At 47.3% G+C, this 19,383-nt stretch overlaps 1 protein-coding gene across 1 annotated transcript; it reads left to right on the top strand.

The window, feature by feature from the left end:
• The first annotated feature begins 5,582 nt into the window (after positions 1 to 5,582).
• MLNR (motilin receptor) lies at positions 5,583 to 7,607 on the top strand. Its single transcript, XM_023187367.3, has 2 exons — positions 5,583 to 6,483; positions 7,270 to 7,607. The coding sequence occupies exons 1-2, from the start codon at positions 5,583 to 5,585 to the stop codon at positions 7,605 to 7,607; spliced, it is 1,239 nt and encodes a 412-aa protein (XP_023043135.1).
• The last annotated feature ends 11,776 nt before the right edge of the window (positions 7,608 to 19,383 follow it).

Below are 19,383 nucleotides of genomic sequence, written 5' to 3'. Positions count from 1 at the left end.
CCTCCACCATCCATCCCCCTCGGTAATTGTTGCCACGCTGAGCCTGTCTGTCTCTCAGGAGAAACTGGGACCAACAGAAAACTGCTAAAGCAGGCCGGGCGCGGTGGCTCACGCCTGTAATCCAGCAATTTGGGAGGCCAAGGCGGGCAGATCACGAGGTCAGGAGATCGAGACCATCCTGGCTAACACGGTAAAACCCCGTCTCTACAAAAAAAGTACAAAAAATTAGCTGGGCGTGGTGGCGGGCGCCTGTAGTCCCAGCTACTCAGGAGGCTAAGGCAGGAGAATGACGTGAACCCAGGAGACAGAGGTTGCAGTGAGCTGAGATCGCGCCACTGTACTCCAGCCTGAGTGACAGAGTGAAACTCCGTCTCAAAAAAAAAAAAAGAAAAGTGCTAAAGCAATAGCCACAGAGTAATAGGAACCCACACTCCACAAAAGTCTTGCCTGAATTTGCCCTGCCATGTAAAGAGAAAACCTAGGGAAGACTGAGTCCCCCGTCAATGTGGTGAGATTGGGAAATAGCTGGCCTTGAACTTCTCTGCCAGGGGCTCCCTTCCAGGGCCAGCTTTGCTATCTCTGCGTTTTACTAAAGATACCATTTCCTGGTGCCTGAGGTCTAGAGGACCCAGTGGGTCATGTGAATGAGGAAGGGGCTGAGTGTGAAGCCACAAATACCTTGTGTGTGGTGACAGCTGTGGGGTGCCTGCAGAGTGGCACCAGCCTACAGGCTGCAGGTGGCAGCCTTTGGGGAACATGAGCTCAGAGCTGCCACAGCTTCCAGTTTTGCAAGACAATGCTTCCTTCTCAAACTCCCTCACCTCCCTGGATGTTACCACTCCTCTCAGCTTGCAGCATGTGCCTGGTTTACAATATTTTATGGATGTCCTTGGGAGTTATTAAAGAATTTGGTCTGCCTAGGCCTAAGATATCATGCTTACAATCCAGAACTTTACATGAAATTTCCCAATTGTAAAAGGTTGGTTCAAAACATTATGAAATGGCCAGGCTTGGTGGCTCACACCTGTATTCCCAGCACTTTGGGAGGCAGAGAAGGGTGGATCACTTGAGACCAGGAGTTCAAGAGCATCCTGGACAATCTAGGGAGATCCCATCTCTACAAACTTCATGCCCTGCTCTTATGTGGGGAAAAGAGTGTAAAGCCTGTGGAGTGTTTACAAGCTTCCATAAGTAAGCTATTATACAAGTTATGGATCTATTTTAATGCTCCTCACAACTTTCCAGATCTTCAATTTGCCCATAAAATCTGGTTTCTGAGATACAAACTGGAAGACACTTTCCTAGCAGACTCCAGATCATAACCTAGCATTCTCTGCAGCTGGTGGTGCCATGGTCTATATAGCAAGAGGCTACTCAGTGCAGTGGTTATGTCCATGGACTCTGGAAGTGGACAGCACCACCCTTACTGGCTGTCCCAGTGACCTGGGGTCACTTCTTTGTGCTTTGCTCTTCTCGTCTCTAACATAGAGATACTAAAAGAACCTGCTGCCTTAGATTGCTGTGGAGGATGAAATGCATTCAGATATGAAAGGACTTGGAACAGTGCCTTGCAAACAGCAAGCATTAGCTTTATATTCATCCAGGTCATCCCTCTACATTCATCAAAAGCCAACCAGTGAGGCCTCCAGCCCGGAGCCAAAAGCCTATTGATGACACCAACTTCTTGCCTCTGGGGATGCAGGCCACAGCCGGGCCAGACCTAGACCCACTCTTGCCCCACATGAGTTACAGGCGGAGAGGTACTCCAAGAGTAGAGAAGAGAGATGCCCATGCTCCTGGTCTACTGAGAACTTCTTCTCACTAGATGAACTATGAAGTCAGGAAGCTGGTGAATGTCTACAGAAACACAAAGTAGGAAACAGATCTGGTCCCATTCCTTCCTAAAACATTGAATGCCACCTCATCATAAGAGCTCAGATATGTCCTAAGGGCCATGTTATGTTTGAACCTCAGCACAGCAATGTTATCCAAAAAGCCCACTGGGTCTCCACCTCTCCATATCAGTATTCTGTCTTAAGCTGAAGTATCAGTGAATACTTACTGAGCACCCACTGCAATCAGAGCACTGTTTTAACTGCTAGGAATTGTAAAGAAAACAATGGTACCTGGTTCTGCAGAAGCTCATTCATTCTCCAAGTTAACAAATATTTATTAAATTCTCACTTTGTGCCAGGCACTAAGTTCACTACTGCAGTGAACACAGTAGATTAAAGCTCTGCCTTCTGGTGCACGTAATGTTGGGAGATAGATAGAGATAGATAATAAACAAATAACTAAGTAAATTAAATAGCATGTCAGTTGATAATAAGCAATATGGAGAAACTACAATAGAGAGAGGGAGTGCCTGAATGGAGGTGAGTAATTCACAACAGCCAGGATGCTGACTGCAGACACAGTGAGCCTGCCTCAGCGCCACCATGGTGGGTGGGGAAGGGAGAAAGGGAGCCTTCAGCAGAGGCTGGGGTAGTCCATTCCGCCAAGGAGCAAATGGGAAAAACCAAAGAGACTCAGGGATTCGCAGCCCATGACAGCCATGGAGAGTGCTCCTGGAAGCATCATCTGAGTGAAAGAAAGAAGCCGCCTCTTCACCAACCACAGGCCCCTGCCTCCAAGGCTAGCAAAGCCACTGGTGACCAGGCAGGAAGGGGACATGGAACTGAAGTCTAGTGAATGCCAGCCCCTCACACCCCAGGAGCCAGCATGAAGCTTCATAAGGACCTCTCCCTCGAGCTTTAAGCCACTGACCCCTCTCCCCATACACCTGGGCCACCTTGGGGAAAGGCATGATGTCTGAGAGAACCGAACACTGCCCAGAGGGGCTGCTTAACTGGTCTGCCTGGACCATGCCTTACCTGGGCTAGAGCATTCATTTCTCTTGTTGAGAGCACAGGGGAAAATCAAATCAACTATAAATGAAGAAATTACATTTTCTCTGCCTAGGGGGAGGAGACAGGGAGGAAGAAAAAGTGGAAACCGTGAGTACAGAAACAATTTTGAGGAGTTTTGCATGAAAATGATCCAGAAGAGAAAAACTGATGACGAGAGAGAGAGAGAAAGAATTGAGGCAGTGATATCTGGAGGAGGAGAAAGGAGCACTTAAGGGGCAGAGCTGACTTCAACTGCAAGTACCACCAACTGTCCCAGGGGAGCAAGAGCGGAGGTGGGGGTGTGGTAGTCATCTTCAGAGAAACAGGGTGCAAGGAAACCACCCAAAGGAGGTGGTGGGGGATGTTGGGTCTAAGGAGAGAGGAGGGGGTATAAACCAGTAGCCTGGTGGTGGGAGAGTGAATGAGGTCAGGTGAGAGTTGGGAGGGCCGGGGGAACGAAGCACCCCGCTAGAGGTCGTGCTTTCAAGTGAAACACCATGTGGGAGCACGCCAGGAGTAGGCAGGGAATTCGGCCTCACCAGGGCTGTGGTGCTTTTGGCGGATGGACGAGGCTGACAATGGAGAAAACAGCAAGGGAGTCAAGAGCGTCTGTGTGGGCGCGATGGCGACTGCCCGTGGAATTTCCGTTGGGTAAAGGAAGAAAAGTGAAGACATGGGGCAGGCAAGGGACAGGGAAAAGGAAGGAGGAGCCACCGATGGAGGTCGCAGTGGGTTGAAGGATGACCGGAACTGAGGTGCTAGGGGAAGAGAGCTAAAAAGAGAGTGGGCGGAGGTCAGAAAGAGGGCTGACCGAAGTGGAGGTGGAGGAAGGCTGGCAGGCCCTGGCAACCGTGAGGTATAAGGTCCGTCGACAGGCGCGGCTGAGATCGGGTGGAGAGCAAGGTCATGGGGGGATAGGAGGTCACCAAACTAGAGGCCAAGGCATTCCAAGACTCGCCGTGGGTGTGAACGGCCGCAGATGCAGTGCTTGAAAGAGAGCGCAGGCACCTGGTCCTCAGGGACTGCAGGTGACCACGGGGGAAAGCGCTGGGGAGGGCGGGGTCTGATGAAGTCACACTCAAAGCTAGGTTTTAGGACCGCTGGAAACAGCAGCGATGAGGGAGGCGACAGGTGTCCCTCCTCCAAACTCACAGTCTGTATGTGAGAGAGAACTGCTGGAGAAACTTGTCCCTAGGTAAAGCCAGGTGTCAGGTCCAGAAAAGAGGTTGAGGATTTAAGCCACTGAGGGGGTGGAGCTGGGCAGTGAGTGGGACGTCGGTCTTGCAAGCTCTGGGATTAGGCCGACCAGAGCCCACATCCCAGTCCCTCCTCTTACTGCCTGTTTGATCTCAAGTGAGACCCGCTTTGTTCATGGGCGAAAGGAGGGCCATGAGGATTAAATGGAGAGCACAGGGCCAGATCCATCTAAATCCTCAGTGTTAGCTATTGTTATTAAGACCACACTGAACAGACGCTTACATCCCTTTTAGCCCCTTTCCCCAATTTTCGTTCTTTCCGGTGTTGACAAATAGTCTAGTTTTTTAAGTTTATGAAACATATTGTACATAAGAACGACATATCACATGTGAAAGTACTCTAGTGTCCACGTAAATATTTGTCTTGTTCTTTATAATAAATAAACATGCTCACAGATCCTTGAAATTATCCGGTCACGGCCGGGCACGGTGGCTCACGCCTGTAATCCCAGCATTTTGGGAGGTCGAGGAGGGTGGATCACTTGGGGTGAGGAGTTCGAGACCAGGCTGGCCAACATGGCGAAACCCCGACTATACCAAAAAAAAACACAAAATTTAGCGGGGCATGGGCGCTCCTGTGCTCCCAGCTACTCAGGAGGCTGAGGTGGGAGGACTGCTTGAGCCTGGGTGGTCGAGGCTGCAGTGAGCTGTGATTGCGCCACTTACACTTCAGCCTGGACGACAGTGAGACCCTGTCTCAAGAAGAAAAAAAGAAAGAAAAAAGAAAAATGAAAAATTATTTGGTCAATTATATGGTCAGCTCCCTCCACCACTCGCGAATTTACAGAAGAGAAGAACTGGGCTGGGCGAGCCCAGGACTGGCCCAACCTAGGACTGGCCCAAGATTACGCAGTTACTCGGTTGTAGAGCCAGGATTAGACAGGAGAGGCTCCAGACTCTGGTCTAGACTCCCCTCCTACTATTTAGCATTATGGCTTCCTGAGGATTACCGTGAGCCCTCCTCCACTATCAAGCAGCAGCTACCAGCCACCAGACCAAGATCCCTTCGAAGGTCTCCTGTGTACCGGACCGACAAAAGCACCCGTACAGTGCTGGGTCCAGTAACCAAAGCTCTCTAGGGTGCAGACATCGCTCACAGGACGGGGTAGCGCTCGTGCGCTCAGGGCGCCGGGTATTCCAGCTGGTGGAGAGGGAAGCGCCCCAGAACTGCATGGGCCCGGGAGAGGGCGCGGGAGCAGGGCCGGGCCGGGGCGGGCCGCGGCCGTGGGCGGAGACTGCGCGCAGCCAGCTCCGGAGCGCCTCGGTGCCCACCCTGTAGAGCCGCTTCCCAAGCCCCGCAGCGCAGCGCAGCACAGCGCTCCGCCGTCTGACGGTCCGCGCCTGCAGCGCGCGGGCTGGGAAAGGAGGCGCTCACCGAGCGGGAACACGCGCCAGGCTCCCAGCCCCACCCGGGACGCGACGGCCGCGGGGAGCACCCATGGGCAGCCGCTGGAACAGCAGCGACGGCCCCGAGGGCGCGTGGGAGCCGCCATGGGCCGCGCTGCCGCCTTGCGACGAGCGCCGCTGCTCGCCCTTTCCCCTGGGGGCGCTGGTGCCGGTGACCGCCGTGTGCCTGGGCCTGTTTGCCGTCGGGGTGAGCGGCAACGTGGTGACCGTGCTGCTCATCGGGCTCTACCGGGACATGCGAACCACCACCAACTTGTACCTGGGCAGCATGGCAGTGTCCGACCTACTCATCCTGCTCGGGCTGCCCTTCGACCTGTACCGCCTCTGGCGCTCGCGGCCCTGGGTGTTCGGGTCGCTGCTCTGCCGCCTGTCGCTCTACGTGGGCGAGGGCTGCACCTACGCCACGCTGCTGCACATGACAGCGCTCAGCGTCGAGCGCTACCTGGCCATCTGTCGCCCGCTCCGCGCCCGCGTCCTGGTCACCCGGCGCCGCGTCCGCGCGCTCATCGCTGTGCTCTGGGCGGTGGCACTGCTCTCTGCCGGGCCCTTCTTGTTCCTGGTGGGTGTCGAGCAGGACCCCGGCATCTCCGTGATCCCGGGCCTCAATGGCACCGCGCAGCTCGCTCCCTCGCCTCCCGCCTCGTCGCCGCCCCTCTGGCACTCGTGGGCGCCACCGCCGTCCCCGCCGTCGGGGCCCGAGACCGCGGAGGCCGCGGCGCTGTTCAGCCGCGAATGCCGGCCGAGCCCCGCGCAGCTGGGTGCGCTGCGTGTCATGCTGTGGGTCACCACCGCCTACTTCTTCCTGCCCTTTCTGTGCCTCAGCATCCTCTACGGGCTCATCGGGCGCGAGCTGTGGAGCAGCCGGCGGCCGCTGCGAGGCCAGGCCGCCTCGGGGCGGGAGAGAGGCCACCGGCAGACCGTCCGCATCCTGCGTAAGTGGAGCCACCGCAGTTCCAAAGACGCCCGCCTGCGGTCCGCCCCGCCGGGGGCCGCGCAAACGCTGGGTCCCCTTCCCCTGCTCGCCCAGCTCTGGGCGCCGCTTCCAGCTCCCTTTCCTATTTCGATTCCAGCCTCCACCCACCCGTACTTCCTGTCGCCCCAGAAAACCATGTCCTGTACCCCAGGAGCTCTGGCGGACACCAGGGCGCTTTGAGGGTGGAATCCCCGGATCCGATTCAGTAACCAGCAGTGCTTTTCCAGAGCCTCTGAGACCAGGAAGGAGAGTTGGAAATTCTTAATCCAACCACCTGTTAGATGCCACGGATGAGGAGTCTTCACAGTGCCCTTGAGAAGATGAGGGAGATTTCATTAAGCTAAAATTTTTTATTTAATGTTAAGTGATGCTGAAGGCTAAAGTAAACCTTGCTCATATCAAAAAGTAAAGATTGTGTAGACCTGTTGTAGAATTCTTTTCAACAGAGAACAGAAAACTTGTCTCCGAAGTGGGTTTGTGGAAGGAAGCCTGCCAAGGCAGCTTGTTCAGAGAAATTGCTCCTTCTGGTTTATGTCCAGCCTTGATAACACATATAGGAACCTACCATGCAGTTTTAAAGCAAATGTCCTGCAGCCTGGTCATTTTTTTCTGGGGTGAGGATCTGGCTAGGTAGAAGTTTTCTCTATTTTGCTGTTATTTACTGCAGATGGTTCCTTGTGAGGGTGGGGGGTTTATTTGCTTCCCAATGCTTTTGTTAATCCCGGTGCTGTGTCTTACGTTGCAGTGGTGGTGGTTCTGGCTTTCATAGTTTGCTGGTTGCCATTTCACGTTGGCAGAATCATTTACATAAACACGGAAGATTTGCGGATGATGTACTTCTCTCAGTACTTTAACGTCGTCGCTCTGCAACTTTTCTATCTGAGCGTATCTATCAACCCAATCCTCTACAACCTCATTTCAAAGAAGTACAGAGCGGCGGCCTGTAAACTGCTGCTCACAAGGAAATCCAGGCCGACAGGCTTACACAGAAGCAGGGACACTGCAGGGGAAGTTGCAGGGGACACTGGAGGAGACACAGCAGGCTACACCGAGACAAGCGCTAACATGAAGACGACGGGGTAACCAGCATGGCCAAGCCAGGTTCCTCTTGCAGTTCTAAGACTTCGGGGAAAACAAGTGTGTAGATAAATAAAGACTGAAAGTGAGGAACAGATCCTGTTAAGAAGAATGGAAAGAGGTTGCAGTTGTGCCAGTTGGTTAAGAAATAGACCACATGATTTATTTAACCAAGGTATGAAATGTAACTGTGCCAACCTTTCTAGTTTCTTTCCCAAGTACCTCCTAAGGGATGCCCATTTTACCATCACGAAATCCCACATCTCAAAGTGTGCTCTGTGTGATGGTTTCATGAAGTCCTCATTCTCCTACTCTTCAGGATGTTTGTTCATTTTACAGTTAAGTGATACACAGAGATGCTGCCCCCAAAACTGCCACCTCTGAGATCATGAGTGTATTTTATGTTTTGGATGTCAATGTAACAGTACATCTACAAGGAACCAGGATAATGACAGTTTTGATCCAAGAAATGATTTAATACCTATGTATGGCTGCAAAAACTTTTAGAAGTAAAAGGAATTCTAGGTAGACTCCAGTGTTTGGGGTCCCACCTCTCTCCAGATCACAGCAAATCATAACATTTAGGCACAATAAAACCCTCTTTCAGAAGTATTAAGCAACTGTATTGCAACCCACTTCTCCTTGACACTGCCCACAGGCCCTTCCCAGTGCCACTGGCCATGGGGCGGCAAACTTTGGGCATCAACATTTGAGAGTAGAGAGCTCAGCAGGACATGGCTTTCTCCGGTGACTACAAATGACATTTGTAAAGAGCTATTTAATATGCTTTATCTCACCTCAGCTTGGTGGGGTGAGTGCTGTCATCAACATTCCTGTTTTGGAAATGAGTCTCGGATTGCCCAAACAGGAGCTGGTGAGCTGGAGTCTGAATCCAGTGTTTAAGTTGCTCACCTACTCCCAAGCCAAGATGCTGTCCTTACTGAAAAACGCCAGCCAATGGATTTAGTCAAGAGTGAAAGAGAACTCACAGGGCATTCTGATCAACAACTCTGTAACTTTGTTTTTTACAGTTTAAAACAAAAATATTTTTAGAGGGTTACTGTTGTCACTCAGCTCCAAAGGGCTTCACTGACACCACCTTCTGTATGAATGGCACCCCCAAGATGTGGGCAGGGTACAGCTTTCACAGTTGTACATGGGACCTTTTTTGGGGCTTTCAGATTGATAAATTCAAACCTAAATTACAATAGGATCTTGATTTTTATGAAGAATTTGTCCTGAGACCTTCATGAATCTTCAAATCTACAAATACCAGAAAAGTGACAAATGCTGTAACTTCAGAGTTATAATGACAGATAGACATAAAGTCACATTGAGACTTGGAGGCTGGAGAGGCAGCTGTGTTGATTCACTGACTTGATGTCTCTGCTTCACAACCCACAGTTTGGATGGCTTCGGTGAGTGTCTAAATTTACTTTCGGCCACAGGCCACCATAGTCTCTTTTGAATAGTTAAAACTACAAAAGATGAATACATAAATAACAATGGTCTGCCCGACATGCACTCAAAGTTCTGTTGCTTTCTCATTTTCTTAGCCAAAGCCCTAGCTCAGTCCCCAGCCCGGTCCACAACTGGTGCAGGAACGAAGTCTCTAGTTTACTTTTTCTCCTAGCTAGTGGAAGAAGCAGATTGCAGTCACTTGAAGAAGCATTCCCTAAACTGTGTTCTGCCAGATTTTCAGGGATTACTGGAAAAAATGGTTCTGGGGTAAAATATGGTAGGAAAATACCACATTGTGTTCCCCCCACCACACCCGAAACATTTAACACACATAACACAACATAGCATGTCAGAGGCTCTGAGAAGTTGTCTCAACCAACATCTCCTTATTTTATCACAGAACCAACTCCCCATCTTCCCTCTCAAGAACACTTAGTAAAATCTCATGGAGTGAGAAATACTTTGGGGAGCACTGATGTAGGGGTTCTGCCAGTGGTGGCGCCAGCCTTGAGCCTCCGTAACTGTCTGCTTGGTAGCACTGAGTACAGCAGCTGCCACAGTCCTTCTACGCATGGGAGCTCCTCGCTGGAGCAGTCAGGAGTGGCTACCTCCCAAGGGAAGGTCACAGCAAAAAACCTTATTGGGACGTATATACTTCATTTTAATTTTTTAGAGACAGGATCTCACCCTGTTGCCCAGGCTGGAGTGCCGTGGCACAATCCTAACTCACTGCAACCTGAAATTCCTGGGTTCGAACCATCCTGCCACCTCAGCCTCCCCGGTAGGCAGGACTACAGGCATGCACCACCATGCCTGGCTACTTGTTAAATTTTTTGTAAAGTTGGGGTCTTACTGTGTTGCCCAGGCTGGTCTCAAACTCCTGGCCTCAAACAATCCTCCTGCCTCAGCCTCCCAAAGTACTGGGATTACAGGCAAGAGCCACCACACCTGGCTTATGTATAATATTCTAAATGTAGAAGCAAAGACCTCTCTTTTGAGCTTTCTTGTTCAGATTCTAGAAAACAAGGATTTACATGACACTCTCCTGGGACTTAAGCATGTGGGCATAAGGAGGATCACCCTTCCCTTCCCAGATGTTCCCTGAGATGGAGGGCCTGAAGGCCATCCCTTCCTGCAGGATTCTTGTGTGGTCTCAGCCCACTAGTGGACTGTGAAATCAGTAAGTGTGCCACGTTTTTCTTTAATGGAACAGCGGACAAGAATACAGTCCATTGTGCATCACATGTAGTAAGGTAACTATTGTGCTGTGAAACTTGTTTCAATTATGTTTTGGTTGGTGTCTTTTCCAGTTTACAAAAAAAAAATGTATTCTAACTGTGGGTCATGGTGGAAAATGTTTAAAAAGTTGTTCTAAGATCTAAAGTTTTTCTCTAGCCCAGCAGAGAGCAGCCTGTTCTTACACTGACAACTGGCTAGGAAAAGGGAGGCCAAGTCAGCGAATCACTGGAGCAGGAGAATCACTGAGCTCTGGTTTCCAGTCCAGGGCTCCCTACCCACCCGACCCAGAGTGGTAATCATGGAGGCTATGGGCCAGCCACTCTCTCCACCCCAACAGAGACCCGTGCTGGCATGCCAGCCACTTCTCTTTGAGCCTCCTCTCCCTTCTGCAGGGGGAACCACTTTTGTTAGGGGAGCTGCCAACCTTGGAAGAGGGTTTGTATTTCATTCATTCCCATGGCAAATATTCACCAAGCAACTGCTAAGTGCCAGATGTGTATAACACAATACACTAGAAAAACTAGTCCGTGTGATGATGTCAAAATCAATCAGCTTTCTAATGGCATTCTCTGTTTGAAATGTGTATTGTGTCATCTAGACTAACATGGATTCACCATTTAGATCAGATGGAAGTGCAGAACATCAGGTTTGCACTGTCTGGACGTTCCTCCTCTTTTTTACGTGAGACATTTCCACTTCTGAAGGAAATGTTCAAAGAGCTATTGCACAACATCCGCTGCGATCCAAGAGTTCCCTGTGCCAGGTTCTCAAAGAGACACAGGCAATGTGCTAATGGTGTTTAAAATTCAAACATGCCCTCTCCTGACCCTTTCTACTCATGTCATAATGACATTTGCCAGTATGTGGAAGCAAATTGTAGTGGCTGCACAGGTCTAGTATGTTTTGTTTTGTTTTGTTTTGTTTTAGAAACAGGGTCTCCCTCTGTCACCCAGGCTGGAGTGCAGTGGCTTGATCATAGCTCACTTCAGCTTCAACCTGCTAGGCTCAAGCAGTCCTCCCACCTAGGCCTCCCAAGTAGCTAGGACTACAGGCACACATCATCATCACACCTAGCTAATTTTAAAAAATAATTTTTTAAAGAGATGGGGTTTTATTATGTTGCCCAGGCTGTTCTCCAACTCCTGACCTCAATCGATCCTCCCACTTCAGCCTCCCAGGGTACTGGGATTATAGGCATAAGCCACCACGCCCAGCTTAGGTTTAGTGTTTTAAAAGTGGCATTACTTAAACATAGATGGGATGCAATATTTAATTATAAGTCCAATTTCTAAGGATTCCAAACCCTAACTATTACAGAGCCCCTAGTCTTCTATGAGGAGCCTTCGAAATCACGTTTCCTCTTCTGAGTGCACAGGGCATGGGGTCCACAGGAATGCTCTGTGGCAATCACTCAACCTGTCCCTCTCTGGTGTACACTACAGAGGAGGGGAGAGAGGCCGACTCAACCAGCCACCTTAGGAAAACACCACACACTTTTTAAATAGTGCACACCTGTGTACTAAGGGCTATAAGGCTTTTTATTCCCCGCACTAATTCTCTGGGTCAGTGGTTCTCAAACTTCAGCCTGCATCAGAATCACCTGGAGGATGTGTTAAGACACAGATTGCTGGGCTTCCCCCAGAGGGTTTGGATTTAGCAGGTCTGGGGTGGGGCCCAAGAATCTGTATTTCTATTGAATTCCCAGGTGATGCTGGTTGATATCTCAAGTGGGACAGAGCGGGATGGCATAAGATTTCATCACGCTACCCAGGGCACGCTCGACTGAAAACAACTGTTTATTTCTGGAATTTTCCATTCAATAGTTTTGGACCATGGTTGACCATAGGTAACTGAAACCTCAGAAAGCGAAACTATGGGAAAGGGGGACTACTTTGTGGTTCCAAAGAAGCCATCCAGCTGGAAAAGTTCTGCTGTTGCTTTTTCCACAGGCTCCTGCAGATAGGACCCTTTAGTCGAACGCTCTTTTTTTTTTTTTTTTTTTTTTTGAGACAGGTTCTCACTCTGTCACCCATGCTGGAGTGCAGTGGCACAATCACAGCTCACTGCAGCCTCAGCCTCCTAGACTCAGGTGATCCTCTCACCTCAGACTCCTGAGTAGCTGGGACTACAGGTGCACACCACCACACCCAGGTAATTTTTGAATTTTTTTGTAGAGATGAGGTTTCACCACGTTGCTCAGGCTGTTCTCAAGCTCCTAAGCTCAAGCAATCTGCCCTACTTGGCCTCCCAAAATGTTGGGATTATAGGCATGAGCCACTGCGCCTGACCACTTTAAATACTTTTAAGAAATGTTGCAATACTATATAAGCTCTTTTTGACAATACAGCTTTTTTTTTTTTTTCTCCTCTCATATATTAACATTCCCCAAAATACTCCACCTTGAAATTCTAGAGAGAAGTTTGGGTATGAAGTCAGGGTTCGCCATAAAGATTTGGGAAGCAACAGCATGGAAATGATCATTTTATCCAGTGGCTCAAAAACTTTCACTTGCATCAGAAACACTAGAGGGCTTCTTAAAACACAGATTTCTGGGCCCACTTCAGAAGTTATGATTCTACTGTAGGCCTGAGCATTTGCATTTCTGTGTAGTTTGCAGATGGTGCTGCTGCCGCAACTTCAGGATCCCACTTTGAGAACCACTGATTTCAGTGCTAGAAATAGATAGCCCCGACTAGGAGAAAGTTACCAAGATCAAAGTAGAGACAGAGAGATGCACTCTAATGATCCCTGCGATGGCTGGAAGTCACCAAAGCAGGCAGAAGAGCAGAAAAGGAAAAGCACGTGATGCATGTGATACAACCTGAGGGCAGAGCATTTCACGGACAGCCGGAGGCCATGGGGTCACGCACCACAGGGAACACAAAGAGAATGAAGTAGGGTTGCCAGATGAAATTCAGAGCCTGAAACTAAATTTGAACTTCTGATAAACAACATATATTTTAAGTTTAAATAGTATTAGCATGACACACTAAGGGCCAGGTGTGGTGGCAAACACCGGGAGTCCCAGCACTTTTGGAGGCCAAGGCAGGAGGGTTACTTGAGACCAGTAATTCAAGACCAGCCTTGAAATGAAATACAGCAAGATTTCATTTCCACAAAAAAATGCTTTTCTTTCTTTTTTTTTTTTTTTTTTGAGACGGAGTCTCGCTCTGTCGCCCAGGCTGGAGTGTAGTGGCGCGATCTCGGCTCACTACAAGCTCCGCCTCCTGGGTTTACACCATTCTCCTGCCTCAGCCTCCCGAGTAGCTGGGACTACAGGCGCCCACCATCTCGCCCGGCTAGTTTTTTGTATTTTTAGTAGAGACGGGGTTTCACCGTGTAGACCAGGATGGTTTCGATCTCCTGACCTCGTGATCCACCCGCCTCGGCCTCCCAAAGTGCTGGGATTACAGGCTTGAGCCACCGCGCCCGGCCTAAAAAAATGCTTTTCTTCATTAGCTGGGCATGGTGGCATGCCCCTGTAGTCCTAGTTACTTGGAAAGGCTGAGGTGGGAGGATCGCTTGAACTCAGGAGTTTGAGACCGCGGTGATCTCTGATCACGCTACTGCACTTAAAAAGTATGGCGTACCTATTACTTATATTTTAAAATCATTTATCATTTATCTGAAATCCACATTCAAATGGGCACTCTATTTTTATTTTTAAATCTGGTAACCTTAGGATACAGGCAATGGAAAGACCACAGAGTTTGGCAAAAGGAAGGAATCTAGAAAGTGCCTTTGAAGAGAGCACTGGGGCAGGAGCCAGAAGATGGTAAGTTGAAAGGAAATGGCCACTGAGCAATGGCTGGTTAGATGGTCCCAGCCTTGGGGGCCTCTTTGTGCAGGGAGCTCAGCAGTTGGTTAAGGGACTTTGCCGCTAGTCCTGTACTGTATTGACTTGTACCCCCACCCAAGAGCCAGCCTCTCTTGCTGTGGCTTGTACCCCAGCGCCCTAGTTAGGAAAGCACCTTCCGCCCCTGTGCTAGGCATCTGCACTACACAGTGGGTAATTATTTTGATTTTTTTTAAAATCACAAAACTGAAGAAAGCGTCTGATTCAGAACTTCCTGGAATATAATGTGTCATGACAATCTGTCAAACTGAAGAAGTTTCATTTGTATCTAACATGTTCCTAGGTGTTTATGTACACTTACGCATTTTTTAAGGCTTTATTTTCTCTTTCTGCAAAAACGGTTGAATGAAATAAAATTTTGTTAAATGACTAATTAATTTACAGTGAGGGGGTGGTTCTTTTCTTCTTTTTTGAGACAGGGTCTCACTCTGTTTCCCAGACTGGAGAGCAGTGGCACAATCAGAGCTTACTTGCAGCCTCCACCTCCAAGGCTCATGCAATCCTCCCACCTCAGCCTCCCAAGTAGCTTGGACTATAGGCACACACAACCACGCCCAGCTAATTTTTGAATTTTTTTGTAGAGAATGAGTCTCACCATGTTGCCCAGGCTGGTCTTGAACTCCTGGGCTCAAGTAATCCACTTGCCTCGGCCTCCCAAAGTGCTGGGATTCTAGGCATGAGCCACTGCTCCCAGCCGGGTGGTTCTTCTTCTAAAAAAAATGTAACTCTATGTGATGACTGAGACCATAAAGGATAATGAAGTAATATTTAAATCTGTGTAAAGCAACTAGCATTGTGCCTGGTAGTAATAGATTTGATAAATACTACTTAAATGTAAATGGAGGATAGCAACATTTTAGACAGGGAAAAAGATCAATTTCTTAAAAACTAAGTTCATTGCAGTATTATAATGCATTATAATGGAGTGTTTAGTTATATAACTATTGCAATGTACGTATAACATATAATAACATAAGGTACTTGGTACGCCATCTGGAATGCAGTAATCCTCAGTAAACGTGAGCTAGCATTTCTGTCCTCAGTTCATATCCTATTAACTATCACTTGTTAGGTCTTTTTGTTTTTAAAAACATGAAACAAAAGTACTGAACATTTATTTTCTAAAAATCCAACAACTCATAAGAGACATATTCACTTCATTACTTAGCTTCTTAAGGGACATCATTAGCATTTTACTCCCAAAAGATGCTATCTTTCACTGAAAGTCTTCAGCTATTTTTTGTATTTATAATAACCCCATTCATATGATTCTGAGTTCTCCTCCAGCATGCATTTTTAAAAACTGGATTCTTGTGGCTAATGGAAGTATCTGGTTTTCTTAAATAAAGACGAAAATGGCCAGGTGCAGTGGATTGAGCCTTGTAGTCCCAGCTACTCAAGAGGCTGAGGTGGGGACTACTCTCTTAAGCCCAGGGGTTGAAACCTACAGTGAACTATGATCAAGCCACCGCACTCCAGCCTGGGCAACAGAGCAAAACCCCACCTCTAAAAATAAATAAAAATAAAAATGCATTTCATAAACACATTTCCCAGTAGCAGTTCCTAAGTTGGATTCTTTAAATGTTCATTTACTAATTTCCATATACATTTTGATTTCCTTTGACAAGGAAAATATGCAAAGTATATTTATGTTTAAGTTGTTGGGCTATATATAAAAATGAATAGACCTGTAATCCCAGCACTTTGGGAGGCCGAGGTGGGTGGATCACTTGAGGTCAGGAGTTTGAGAACAGCCTGGCCAACATGGTAAAACCCTGTCTGTACTAAATATACAAAAAAAAAAAAAAAAAACTAGCTGGGCATGGTGGCACGTCCTTGTAATCTCAGCTACTCGGGAGGCTGAGGCACGAGAATCACTTGAACACAGGAGGTGGAGGTTGCACTCCTGCCTGGGCAACAGAGTGAGACTGTCTCAAAATAATAATAATAATAATAGGACCAGGACCCTTAACCTCAAGATTCTGTGACTTGTCAGGATGGGGGGAAAAAAAGTATGTCAATAAGTATAGATGTGATTAAATAAGTTTTAATAAAGAGCAGGGGAATTTAGAGAAATTGTGCCAAGCATTAAATGTATTATTTTTAGTAACCAGAATTTCCTTCTATGGTTGTAGTCAAGATTTTATAGTCTTTGAGAGGCCAAGGCAGGAGGACCATTTGAAGCCAGGAGTTCAAGACCAGCATGGGCAACATAGCAAGACCCTGTCTCTACAAAAAAAAAAAAAAAACTAAAACTAAAAAATTAGCCAGGTGTGGTGGTGCACACCTGTAGTCCCAAGCTGCTAGAGAGGCTGACGTGGGAGAATCACTTGAGCCCATGAGTTCAAGGCTGCAGTGAGCTATGCTTGCACCACTGCACTCTAACCTGGGTGACAGAGTGAGACCCTGTCTCAAAAAATAATAATAATAAAATAAAAGATGTTATAGTGATTGTTGACTGAAACCATGCAAACTCTGCTGCACATAGTTTATTAACAATAACGTGAGGAGTCCTTAAATCTTTCTGAGCTCAGTTTGCTCAAATGTAAAGTAAGGTTAGAACCAAATTATCTGTCATCTCTTCTACATAAATTATTCTGTGAATCCCTCACTTCCCTCAGCCTTGTAGGTTTGGGTATATTTTAGAAATTTGCTAGGTACAGTAGCTCTCACCTGAACACTTTGGCAAGTTGAAACAGGAGGATTGCTTAAGCCCAGGAGTTCAAGACCAGCCTAGGCAACATGATGAAATCCCATCTCTATAAAAAGTACAAAAATATCCACATGTGGTGGTGCATGTCTGCAGTCCCAGCTACTCTACTCAGGAGGCTGAGGTGGGAGGAGCACTTGAGCCCAGGAGGTCAAGGCTGCAGTGAGCCGTGATCGTGCCACCGCACTCCAGCCTGGGTAAGAGAGCAAGACCCTGCCTCAAAAAAAAAAAAAGAAATGTACTAGAATTAAACAAAAGGGACTTGTTGCACCTAAAATAGCTTTTTATAAAGCTTTCAGGTCCATGCGGTTGATTTTCATTTAAAATACAGTTGCTAACAAGTTGGGTTATCTGCTGTGCCCACCAATAGCATGTTAAAAGCATTCAATAGGATGGCACAAGAGAGGGAGGGCTGTTAGCAACAGAACAGTGATGTTCGGAGATGGAGTAACTGAGACTGTCAGGAAGGAATGAGGAAAAGTGGGACATCCAATGGTGAGGTCCATCACACCGATCCTGAGCCCCCAACGGCAGCACCAAACTATGCTCAGCACTTTTTAAAGAAATTATTTAAATCGACAAATAAAAATTGTATATGTTTATTGTATGCAACATGATGTCTTGATAGATATATGTTGTATACATTGTGGGATGGCTAAATCCAGCTAATTAGCATATCTAATACCTCACATACTTTTTTGGGTAAGAATATTTAAAATCCACTCCCTTAGCAATTTTCAAATATACAATTTATTTTTGTTAACCATAGTCACCACGATGTATAATAGATTTGCTTTCTTTTCTTTTCTTGTTTGACACAGGGTCTTGTTCTGTCACCCAGGCTGGAGTGCAGTGGCGTGATCATGGCTCACTGCAGCCTCGACTTCAGGGGCTCAAGTGATCCTGCTGCCTCAGCCTCCTGAGTAACTGTGACTACAGGCACGCGCCACCATACCTGACTAATTTTTAAGTTTTTTGTAGAGATAGGGTATCACTTTGTTGCCCATTCTGGCCTCAAGCAATTCTCCTGTCTCGACCTCCCAAAGTGCTGGGATTACAGGCATGAGGCACCGCACTCAACCATGATTGCTTGAATTTAATCCCTCTAACTGAAATTTTGAATCCTTTGACTAACACTGCCCCAATCTCTCCCTGCTTCCCTTTCCTGGTAACTGTTTTACTCTCTGCTTTTATGAGTTCAATTTTTTTAGATTCCACATATGACTGAGATTGTGTGGTATTTGTCTTTCTGTGCCTGTCTTATTTCCCATAACATAATGTCCTTCAAGTTCATCTGTGTTGTTGCAAGTGGTAGGATTTCCTTCTGTTTTAAGGCTGAACAGTATTCCAATGTATGCATACATGTATGTATGTATGTATGTATGTATGTATAAACCACATCTTCCTATCCATTCATCCATTGATGGGCACCTAGGTTGATTCCATATCTTAGCTATTGACTTGTTTGTTTTTAAGAATCAGTCTTTCTGCCCAAAATGTGTGGTGTCTTCCATACACACATGGTAGGGGCTGATCAGGGAGTAGTGGTGTGGTCAAGTATATTTGTGTCCATCAGGTTTCCTTCCAAAATGAACGTCCAGACTACTGGGCTTTTAGAGAAATAGTCCCAGGAAAATCAGGTTTGATCTCTAAAACCTATATCCTTAATTATTTTTATTACCATAACCAACCTCCTCGGACTCCTACCACACTCATTTACACCCACCGCCCAGCTATCTATAAATTTAGCTATAGCAATCCCCCTATGAGCCGGTACAGTAATTGTAGGATTTCGCTTCAAGACTAAAAGCTCTCTAGCTCACTTTCTACCACAAGGTACACCCACACCCCTCATTCCCATACTAATAATCATTGAAACTATCAGCTTATTTATCCAACCAGTAGCCTTAGCTGTACGCCTGACCGCTAATATTACAGCAGGCCATCTACTCATACACCTAATCGGAAATGCCGCACTAGCATTATCAACCATTAGTCTCTCCGCACCTTCACTGATCTTAGTACTCCTAGTATTATTAACAATTCTAGAAATTGCAGTCACCCTAATTCAAGCCTACGTCTTCACACTCTTAGTAAGCCTTTATTTACATAACAATACTTAATGACTCACCAAACTCACCCTTATCACATAGTTAAACCTAGTCCATGACCACTAACAGGAGCCCTCTCAGCTCTCCTAATAACATCTGGCTTAATTATATGATTCCACTTTTACTCCACTACCCTACTAGCATTGGGATTATCAACTAATCTATTAACAATATATCAATGATGGCGCGACGTCGTCCGAGAAAGCACCTATCAAGGCCATCATACAACATCAGTCCAAAAAGGCCTTTGTTACGGAATAGTTTTATTTATTATTTCAGAACTTTTTTTCTTTGCTGGTTTCTTCTGAGCATTTTATCATTCAAGCCTCGCCCCCACCCCTCACTTAGGAGGACACTGACCACCAACAGGTATTACCCCACTAATTCCTCTAGAAGTACCTCTTC

The sequence above is a fragment of the Piliocolobus tephrosceles genome, chromosome X (genome assembly GCF_002776525.5).
Source record: "Piliocolobus tephrosceles isolate RC106 chromosome X, ASM277652v3, whole genome shotgun sequence".
Taxonomy (NCBI): Eukaryota; Metazoa; Chordata; class Mammalia; order Primates; family Cercopithecidae; genus Piliocolobus; species Piliocolobus tephrosceles.
This window is presented reverse-complemented; position numbering and strand designations above follow the sequence as displayed.

Excerpts from the sequence above, each read along its gene's own strand:
- MLNR (XM_023187367.3), top strand. The coding sequence starts at position 5,583 with ATGGGCAGCCGCTGGAACAGCAGCGACGGCCCCGAGGGCGCGTGGGAG. Across the intron at positions 6,484-7,269 it reads GCAGACCGTCCGCATCCTGC|TGGTGGTGGTTCTGGCTTTC; the intron begins GTAAGTGGAGCC and ends CTTACGTTGCAG.